The sequence below is a fragment of the Typopeltis vanoorti genome, chromosome 2, assembly GCF_054136105.1.
Source record: "Typopeltis vanoorti isolate ZY-2024b chromosome 2, IOZ_Tvanoo_1.0, whole genome shotgun sequence".
In the NCBI taxonomy this organism is placed as follows: domain Eukaryota; kingdom Metazoa; phylum Arthropoda; class Arachnida; order Uropygi; family Thelyphonidae; genus Typopeltis; species Typopeltis vanoorti.
Window position 1 is genome coordinate 62,035,857 of NC_143550.1, and position 11,386 is coordinate 62,047,242.

At 33.3% G+C, this 11,386-nt stretch overlaps 1 protein-coding gene across 1 annotated transcript; it reads left to right on the top strand.

Moving 5' to 3' along the window:
• The first annotated feature begins 989 nt into the window (after positions 1-989).
• Positions 990-10,334, top strand: Ilp7 (Insulin-like peptide 7). Its single transcript, XM_090401591.1, has 3 exons — positions 990-1,099; positions 6,974-7,113; positions 10,129-10,334. The coding sequence occupies exons 1-3, from the start codon at positions 990-992 to the stop codon at positions 10,332-10,334; spliced, it is 456 nt and encodes a 151-aa protein (XP_090257717.1).
• Positions 10,335-11,386: the final 1,052 nt, after the last annotated feature.

Here is an 11,386-nt window from a genome sequence, read left to right on the forward strand (position 1 = left end):
TCGAATATTCTGTTTACTGTAGTTCTAAATATTATTCTATATATACTGCTCGGGAACAAACAAGTTGTTTGGACACCAGATATAACGGATATGATGTCTTTTTTTTTTTTTTTTTTCTTTCTTTTTTTTTAAGACAGGCGATGCTGAATGAGTTAACACTGACGAGTTGGAACGCTTTATATTGAATGCGTAGTTTTGACAATATTAAAACAAAATTGAATACCAGTACGTTGTTTCATAGTTCTCATACATTGTTCATTGGTATGATCCCCCCCCCCCCGCCATAATAACGAGGGCGCAGTCGGCATTGTAATAATTAGTGAACTAGGTACTTTTTTTAAACACAATTCCTGTTGCATGGAAGTCTGAATTGGTTTAAAGCTTCCATGGCTAATGAGTGCGCTAATTTTTTATTTTATTTCTAGTTACTCATACTTAGCACCATTATTTTTAAACTGACCTTATATTAGTTATGTAAATCCTTATATATAAATACTTTTCACAGCATTACTATATTTAAAATGACAATCAGATATTGCAAATAGAATGTTTAAATTCAGAAGGTTTTAAAAGCTGTTGTGTTTTCAGAATCTTGACGAAATCTCTCCTTAAAATTTAGCCATATGTGGTTTCAGTGGTCACTTCTCTATGTACATAATGTACATAAGGTACTCCACGAAAAAGAATATAAAGCTTTTCATTCTTTTTCGAGAAGTACCTTATGTTAAAGTAACTTAATATACACTGATATAAGTTACACCAGTGTACCATTACTCTTATGATGTACTCTTTTAATATAAAATCTTATTTTATTTTGTGTGCGTCTTTGAAAATCTATGTTCTATTTTACTAATAAAACGATTATATTATTTATGAATCAAACTAAATTCGATTCTACCTGAAGTGAAATATTCGGAAACTAATATTCTGTTTTCTGCATTTCATTCCACAGATATATTTTTTCTGTTTCTGAATCTCATGACTCTAATATGAACAACTTATCTTGGATCCGATACAGTGCCCTCTTGTGGTTATTTTGCTTAATTGGCGCAAATGAATTGGACGCAGAGCCAGATTGGGAAAATATTTTCCGTACCAGGTAAGTTTAGCTTGGATATGTGTGTGTTTGGAACCTCTTATATAGAACATGTTTCAACAATTAACATAGCAAAATAGGAGAATTAAAGAGTATCTGCTATTTAAATAGTTGCAGATTGCTTTCTATCGGCGATTAAGAAATTTTGTTATACATTAAGCTGCGATGGAGCGAGTAAACCTTTAAATAATTCTGATATAGGTAAAAACAAATCTTGATCAACGGAAATTATTTCATTATATGGTGGATTGTGATCATATTTCCTCTTGTTTATAAATTTATAAATCTCACATATAGATGTCAAAAGTTCTAAGTTGTTTTGCTTCGGTTAAGTTTTTATTCGGTTTGTGCACTTAAATTTTTTAATTGTGGCTAATTGGTAATTACGATGGCTAGTCAATAAGATCTGAGAAAGAATAATTTGTAAAGAACCTGTAGAGAGAAACAGATTCTTAGTTTGGGTTAGCTTCTTCAAAGTATGATCATTTTCATTGTATTCAGCTATCCTCCCATTGCCCAATACGTCTCCTGTAGGCTTCCTCTGTGAATGGACAGTAGCTGACATTCTTTCATTCTTCATTAGCGCGACGTCTCTGTGGGTACAAAGCAAGTCCCAAAAGACAATTAGCAGCGAAGTTTGATTTTAAAGGAATTAAAGAATAGTTCTCAAAATAGCCTGATTCATGGTCCTTGGAAAAGCAATTCCAGATGCGCTGAAAGCAATCACGCATCTGGAATTTCTGTGGTCGTCTTACTAAGTTTTCAGCAGATCTTATTGCGTCACGTTGCTCATTCAAAACATCAAGTTACCGTCTTTTCCGGTAGGTGTCATCAGATGTCTCTTGATATCCAAGGTTATATGGCAACATCCGATGAAATCTAATATGGGGATATTCAGAGAAGACATCTGACGCCTGGATCTGATTGCTTTGTTCTTTTATTAGCAGCTTTAAATTGTTAAATATTTGTGATTATTTTTCAGAAATTTGCATTTTGAAAGTAGCAAAAATAACAAATTTTTAATTCAAAAATAGAAAACAGAAATTAGAAAAATTGACTACTCTATGGAATTCATGAATGCATGAGTTCTACTCAAGGTAGTATTTTTTACACGTATTAGTTTTGATCAAGTTTTTACAATAGTTCAATGTAGAGCAATTATGATATTTTTTAAAAAAAAAACAGTTTAAGCAGTGTCCTGATATTGAAGGAAAAAGTAGAATGTCTAGCTGATTAAAATAGAATAGACTGAAAAGCTTAAGGATAGAGAAATCGACAATACAGTCGCTATAATATATTTTTGTCTCTATGATAACTGTAATATCCAACGGTTATCATTTGGGAATCGGTATAAAGCTACAATAAAAATTTTAGCTTCGGAGAAGAACACTGATGTTAAGTATTTGATATTGACAGTTTGTGGACGTCTACCTATGGCATTCTAAGCTAAAAAGAAATAATCAATCAAACAAAGAAAACCTCCTGCACAATTGAAGATGCTATTACTATAGGCGGGCCAATACCAACTTCATTAGATGAGTGAATTGCGTCTCCACTCTCAAAAGCTAACGCTGAGCTTTTTTCAAACCCAGAGCGGATGGTGTGTCGAATCAACTTAACCGGAATGATTCTGGAACAAAAAACAAAACAACAAAAAAAACTACGCAGAACCTGGATTTTAAATAAATAATTTACTGATTAAAATTAATTATTTACAAGCCAAATGTTTCTCTAATTCAGGCAATCATTATCAGAGGTACTTTAACATGGCAGTGAAAGTGGCGTGGCGCTCTTCGTGATAATTTCTGTTATTAATGCTGATGGGCAGATAGGCAGGGCGTCAAAATCGGTGCAAGATCACACCATCAGTTCTGTTGCAGTTAAACTGGTAGAACTTGTGCCACTTCAGGAACTGGCTCTCCGGTTTAAACTGCGATTAATGAAGTAGCTTGGCTTTCTTCCGTCTGATGATGTGGTCTTCGTCTAAAGCATTTTGTGCTATTCAGCTTTTGTTTGGGTGTCCTTACTATCGTATAAACTTATCAGGGATACACGTGAATGTTTCTAGGTGGTAGATGATTTTTTTACCACTTGGGGTATGACTATTACTCAACTTATTGGACTGTCTCCAAATCAATTTTTTTTCAGGATTATTTAACACTTAGTCCGTAGGAAGTAATAACGCAATGGGTTTTATAATATTTCCTGGCCGATATTTATTATAAAAGTACAGTCCTGTTTCTCCTTCATGTTGTTCCAGAATCCCTTCTTGAATGCAAGGAATTTTTATAAAGAGTTTTTCAATGTATGTTATTCGATCACATTCAGGAGGGGAAGAATTTTTTTTCTTCCTGTAAACTCGGATGTTTTCTCGTAAAGTGGAGAAGGCAACAACCGGAAAATGATAAATTCACGTAAACACAAGAAAGATATTTAATTAACCAAATATTTCGGTCTGGAAATAGCAGACCATCTTCAGTGGTATTACAAGAACAATTTTAAAAAATACAAGCTAGAATACTAACAATAGATCGTTAAAAATAGAACACCCGCGTGATGTTATATCACTAAGTATTAAGTATAAAACGGAACATTTTGAAGTAGAGACATGATTGAAAAAAAATGAATGAGTAATCTTGATTAAACTTTCCCAGATTTTCGATATAGATATACAGTCATTACGATTCAGGTTGGGACGATGGAGTAAGGCCTCCACGCTTTCCTTGAACAAACGTTCGAACCTATAACGGGATCTATGTAAGAGGCGAGTCCAGGACCAAAAGATGCTGTGGTCAGTTTCAATCCCAAAGATCACACCATCAGTTCTGTTGCAGATAAATTGGTAGAACTTGTGCCACTTCAGGAACTGGCTCTCCGGTTTAAACTGCGATTAGTGAAGTAGCTTGGCTTTCTTCCGTCTGATTTTTTTTAAAATTTGATTAAAACTGTGATCTTTCCTATTTTGGACAGACTGGACGTTCTCTTGAAAAAAGAATCCAAGAACATCAATCCTCCATTCTTCACAACAAACCTGAAAAGTCTGGATTGGCTCAACACGAAGACCAAAATATTTGGTTAATTAAATATCTTTCTTGTATTTACGTGCATTTATCATTCTGTCTTATGTCACAAGTATCCTTAAAACAGCAACAACCGGAAAATGCATGCACTTAGCAGGCAAAACATTGATTTCATGTTACTCATTTGTTCTAATTATAATTCCAACTAAAACCAATCGTTATGCACTAAAATATGAATCTTATATGAATGATTATTCTTGTTTTTATCTGTTGTCAGTTACCCATCTTCTCCACACCATTCGGTATCTTCCTCATACTATTTGAGGGGAAGAGAACATGGCTTTATTACGAGTATATAGATACTTGCGTATATTTTTCCCCTTATAGTTTTCCATTAGTCATGAATACAGGTTTAATGAACATAATGTCACACTTTTTTATTGTCTTTAAGTCACTTAACATTATATTTCCGTTGCATTTGTTACATTCTGAAATAAATTAAGTCTTCCACCGTCACTCAGCTTATGTTACGTATAATATTTATATATTTTGGGTGTATGAGATAATCACAATGAAACGAGAAAGAAGTAAATACTTTGTCACATAGGGAGAAAAGGACGAAAAGAAGTGAAATAACCGAACTTTTAAAAAAAGAAGTTTTTCTTAAGAAAAAAGCATAATGAAACATGTAATGAAAAAGAAAACTTTTAATATTTCTTCATAATGAAGAAATATTAAATGGAAAAAAAATTAGCTAACTTCTTTCATTTTAAAAGATTGACAAATACCTAACATTGCTGAAGATATAAAATTAAATACAGAAAAGCGCAGCGGTAGGATTCTCGATATGAAAGAAAGAGCTTGATCCTGGAAAGAAAAGTACAGCAGATTATTTTACATATTTTAACAATTTAAACTATAAGAAGGCAACTTTATTTATGTGAAAGCACACGCAAGCGTGAACGCATATTTTTCGTAAACGTAGTTTAAAGCATTTGTGGTATCGAACAAAAAAATGGTTTCAATAATTTTCTTTACATTCACACGATATTATTTTTATATGAAGGGTTACCGAACCTGCAAAAATAATCTATATAGAAATAATTAACCGCTGTTCCAAGCGGTTTCTATTAGATTATAATTGAAAGAGATTCATCCTGATGTTGTAGTTTTATAAGGACTTTTCTATCAACAGTAAGTCAGCAGGCCATATACAGGGTTTTACCTCCAGGAAGTTTAGGTTTTCATCCAGAAAAAGAAGCACATGCTCTGAAAACGTACGCATTTAACAAAATCAGCTTCATAGTCTTACTTGCTTCGTCTCTTGACTTTCAGTCAATACGAAGGCCTTAGAGTTCGCCAAGACAATCAAAACTCAATGTGATGACAAGACGACGGAATGAAAAAACCATATCCATATTAACGTATCGAGTGTTCTGTTTCATTAAATATAACTATAATAATAATAATAATAATAATAATAATAATAATAATAATAATAATAATAATAATAATAATAATAATAAATCAATTATCTGATTATCAGCATGACCATGGCCATTCTGATAACTACAGACGCCTGAGAACACAACGTAAAGTGAACTAAATTCGTGAAACATTTCCTAACAACGAAGAACGATCAGTGTCAATCCACATCAGTGGTTGACAAAAGGAGGTTGGTTGACAATGAAGCTGCAAGTCAGCTGTAGATTAATTACGTAAATTCAACTAATTCCAAAACCACAATTTCAACTAATTCGTGAAAACCACACTTTAGTGTGATAAACAAAAATACATAAAGAAAGAACTAAACGACTTTCTGCATATGACGTAATTAACGATTACACTTGACTTCCATAAACAAACTCGATTCTCATTCTCCACAAATTTCTGATACCTGACCTACAAACAGTTAGGTATTTGTTCAAGGTGGATTCTTCACTTTGCACAAACAGTTGGCTTATCCGAAACCGCTTTTGAACAGATATAATGAAGAGACGCTATTCCTGAGACTTAATGTCACTGAAAACGAAACTTATATCATGGAACACTACTACAACAATTTGGAATGGAATCGCATAACCTCCCCTGTTTACAAAAAGTTCAAATCACAACTTACAGAGGAAAAAGCGGACATTCTCCTACTTTTCTAAGGTTTATAAGAACTAATCTTTGAACAGCATGAAGAAACGTTTAAGTTAAACTGTGCACCATACAGTGATATATAAAGTCAAAAATTGAAGTCAGTGATTCAGGATAAAGCCGAAGGCTGTGTGTTTACATATCGCAGACCAAATTATCGAAATCCACCTGACGTTGTGGTTTGAGGATCTACAAAGTAGTTTGAAAGGTAGTCAGTTTGTCTAAGATCAAGAGGGAAAGGAAGTGGTGTCAGCCAATCGACAAAAAAATTTCCTGCAAGCATATGTAGAACCAATGAAACCGCTGCAACCAATGCATTCACAGCCAGTGGTGTTATTCCAATATGATGAACTTGTACATTCTGTATTATTATGCGAATTTTAATAAATACACTGAGGATATTTTCTGACTTACCTTCATACAGAATATAATGATCGTTCTATAGGATGATTTACGAACTCGTTCATCCTTGATCGCACACAGGATTACACTTCAGTTTCGTTTCAGAACCAGTAATTTATCTGAAATATCTCTCATATGTGATAAATATTCTAAACGCAGTGAATGTGGCAACTTTATTTCTAGGTCATAAAGGTCATAAAGTAGATCATCTCTCTCTCTCTCTCTCTCTCTCTCTCTCTCTCTCTCTCTCTCTCTATATATATATATATATATATATATTTTTTTTATTTTTTTTTTTTTTTTTCCCTTTCAGAAGCAATGATGATTGGAGGTCAGTATGGCATACAGAACGTCATCGGCGGTGCTACCATGATCTATTAGTCCACATGGATTGGGTATGCGAGAAGGACATTTATAGTGTAAGAAAGAAAAGAAGCGCGGATCAGATTGAAGGTAATGAATATTATTTTTTTAACTCAATTTCACTTTGTTTTGGCTATAACGGATCGTTTTAGGTGACAAGCAAAGACATTTTAAAACAAATCCTCCTGGAACTTAAACTATTCAGTTGAAAGAACTAAGCCCTGTCTACTTCTGCGTAATTCTGAACTTAAAACGTGCTACAGGTTTTCTCAATGAAAAACAGATTAACGTCTGATTTTTTTTTTATCAACGTGACAAGTGACATAGTATTCGGTTACAATCTTAAAAGCTTCATTTTCTTTCTTTTCTATCCTTATTTTTCTTTTCATATTAATTTATTGCAATCATCGATACAGTATGGCCAGACTCAAGAGCAATGATATTTCAATGGTTAAACGCTGAAATTTCGCTCGTGTTTCATTTGTTCACTGGACATTTCCAACAGTCCCTAGTACTTTATTAATACTGTTGTCGATGAAATTGAACCGTTTAGTTCGAAGGCTTAGTGTTATTTATAACTTCCGTTTCAATCCTAATATTCTTGCTATTTATAGACAAGCGATAAACAATGAAAAAATGCAAAGCGTGAGTCGTTTAAAGTGTCGAGTGGTCTTTTAAAACCACAAATCACACCTTATTGGTTCCTTATTGAGCGAAATCATATGATCAAAGTTAATCCAGTGTTGAAAATGAGCGCAACATCAGTCAGGGAAAATATAGACAATGTAGATCATACAAAATCCGTTGCGAAATGACAAACATTCTTTATAATCAAAGTTAACTGTTATATTCAACAACTTCATTTCTAAACCAGTGGTTCCCAAAGTGTATGGGTTGTCTCAAATTTGATTTGTTGACATTCATCGCCACAGATTGACACGAAATATATTTGAACCTTGCTGTTCGCATGATGACAGTATCTCTACAGACTGGTGCTTCTTTTCACTTGCCCGGAAAAAGTCATGTTTATAACGATTTCTGCCGGGAACTAGGAAACGCAATCTAGTTTCATAAAATTGTATAAACCATGTTACTTTTTACGATTAATTTTATAACATTTATTAGAAAGTTATTATTATCGAAGTAACTTTCTGAAACAAGTAGAATAAATAGTCTGTACTTCTTGTTTTTGTCATCAAACTGTTACATTTCTTTTGATAGTGACAATTCATTACATTTAATAGAGACAAAATACAGCAAAATAAGAATAATTACTGACTGAATATCTGGTTGACAGCATTCATTTGAATTGTGGATTGTGTTTCGACAGTGAACAATTTTGTGAAATTTACCAATGATTGCTCCGTCCGGAAGATTTCAGTTTAAAATTTTCTATTTTTTTTTTTTTTGTTGTTGTTTTTATATAATTAAAAGCGGAGAAGTGCTCTGCCGTCTGTAAAATCTGAGAATCGTGAAGAGCGTTCAGTGAATCACAAGAAATTAGTTCTCACCAAAATTAAATCCTATTTTTGTAATCTTTTCTCGAGATAAACGACTTATGTATTTTTTCCCTTTCTTCACAGAATTGTTAAAGCAGTTACTGCTTTATGTATACTGTGAATGGTAACACTACTCAAAAAAAAAAAAAAACAGTTAATTCTTTTCACACTTACTCTTGCCCTTCTTTCAGATTACTTCATTGCAGTATGTTCTTTTCATGCATACCTTTCGATAATGAATTTACAATTTTAATAACTTCTCTTTCCAAAGAAATCCAGACAACGAAAGAGGAAAAAGATAGAGTAAAACAAATATCAGTGGTGTGATTTTTATTTTTTTCGGTCAACGGATGGAAGAGAATTATTCACTGACTTCCTATAGGAACTTTAGTATTCGTATAAGGATATATGACCTTCGATTTTTTTCATGTAACCGTGCTATTTATACAGTATGTTTTCAATCAATAGAAGACAACCTGCTAGTGTAGATTATAGGTAATACATTGGCTGCTACTAAGTAGACTTTTCTGTAGGAAAGAAACGTAGTTATCTTTCTTTGCCTAACTCTTATTGTTTAGTCACATGGTGGGATGGGAACAAATTGCTGGTTCCTAGTGAATGCTAGGAAGACAAGCAAGAAGAATTGCAATTAAAATATAGCATTGATGTCATCAACCTTCAATAGCTTGAACAACAATGTGAATCCCCCCCACCCCACTTCAAAAGTTTGTAAACCTATCGTGCATTATGATACATGGGTAAGATAATCCGGAAACCAGCTCTACAAAGCAGACACGAACTTCAAACCATTTAAAAGCTCCAGTGAGCAAGTTGGTGGTCTCAGTGATGAGATTCATCTGCTATCTAAAGAAATTCATAATGAATTTCTTTAGACAGTAGATAAACAAGGGCAGCCCTGATCCATCCGCCTCATGAAGCTGATCACCATACAAATATAAGATTCTTGGAAAAGGAGAAGAGTATATCAGATAATAAAAACTAAAAAATATCATCAAGGGTTGGCATCGGGAAGCTAGTATTCAGTTGTAAGAAAATAGTCATAACAAGAAACATTATATTGTCCTTTGTGGCAGTGCATATGAAGACAAGTAGATGAAGAGCGAGTCATGCTGAAGTAGGGATTAGACGAGCTTATAGCTCATCATACGGAACTGCTTTTTTATGTGTGTGTGTGTGTGTGTGTAAGCAATACTCATCTACCCCCCAACGCGCACATTTGGACAGTCCATCTAAGAGTACGCATTACATTTTTTTTTAATTTAGTTAAATTGCTATTAGCAAGAATCAGCCAATATTTGTTTAATTATGCTCTGTTGTTTATACAGATAAAAAAATTAAGCACATGATTGCCCACTTTTTACAACTTCCTTTTATCATGCGGCTACTAGGACATTATGAAGATCTCTTTGACCCTACTTCTACATAGATTTATTACCTCCCGATAATAAATCAATACAAGTAGCTTATAAAGATCTTCATTTTTGGGAAAGGGATTGAGCTAGAAATTATTTTCAGCATCTCATTCGTAATTCGTCTGAATTAAGTAAATTGTTAAACTATTAAATTTTTAATGTATTTTTTCTAGATGAAAGGTTTCCACTCCTTACTGCTGATCGAGCTTTGAATCTCCTGGGAAGATACGTATCTAATCATAAGAGGAGGACCGAACGCTGGAAACGTCACTCAGTAGCCAAACGAGGAATCATTGACGAATGCTGCCATGATTCAAATGGTTGTTCCTGGGAGGAGTATGCAGAGTACTGCCCTGCTAATAGTCGCGTGAGAAACTGAGCGATAGAAAATTATAACTTCAAATCTTCGCAGTATGTTGCTCGGTGCGTGTGTAACATTATGTACACTGTTCAGTTAATTTCTGTATAATCTTTCTGCTTGATCTCAGCTGGCATTGTGTACCTCAGACATTGGCTTAATAAATTCGACTCGAAGTTTCATGAATGATTTGTTTTAAAGTTTTTTCATTCTAATAAGTGAATTGTTTACCTAGTTATCAGGCACCCACCCACACACATAAAAGTGATGCAAATAAATCTGTTTCAAATAATAGCAAAATCAGTGCATGATGTTAAAATGTATGTATTTGAATAAAACATCATTTAACAAGCTGAAAGAAGTGAAACAACTATTCTGTATACCAGTGCAACATTTTCATTGAAATATTTGTTATCATTTTCAAGTTTTTTTTTAAAAAAATTGAAATGCAGATAGTTATGTTTAATTAATGTTTTGTTAAATTAATTTTGCTCGGTGGTTTATTTTGTGTGTGTGTGTGTGTGTGTGTGTGTGTGTGTGTGTGTGTGTGTGTGTGTGTGTGTGTGTGTGTGTGTGTGTGTGTGTGCGTGCGTGCGTGCGTGCAGTTTATTTTTTCATTCATATTTTCTTTATAAAAGAAAAGTAATGAACACTTTTTTATATATTTTTTAAAATGCCACCTATAAAACTGTAATAGCAATATAAAAAATAGAAACAGCTTAGATGATTTTATAAAAATCATACAATAAACTCGTCCCCATTGTTAGCTTATCGTGATGCTTATTGTGACATTTTTTCAGTCTTAATGGCTATAAGACTGTATACTCATTTAATGACATCCATGTTACTAATAATTACTACTGAATGCTTCCGAATTTATTTTAATGTTTTCTACCTCTCTAGAAAATATTAAGTAGATGTTTAAGCGTGCTTCACCGAATGCAAAAGCATCTAGCCGTTTGTATCTGATTACTGGAAGGATTTTATTGAAAGTTTGGCATTTGGAATAGTTATGAAGTTTTATGGATCCGGTTTATGGAATTTAATAAAATATCATATTTAGGATATCCATT

Coding starts and splice junctions, on each gene's coding strand:
- Ilp7 (XM_090401591.1), top strand. CDS start 990: ATGAACAACTTATCTTGGATCCGATACAGTGCCCTCTTGTGGTTATTT. Junction 1,100..6,973: donor GAAAATATTTTCCGTACCAG/GTAAGTTTAGCT, acceptor TTTCCCTTTCAG/AAGCAATGATGATTGGAGGT. Junction 7,114..10,128: donor AAGCGCGGATCAGATTGAAG/GTAATGAATATT, acceptor TATTTTTTCTAG/ATGAAAGGTTTCCACTCCTT.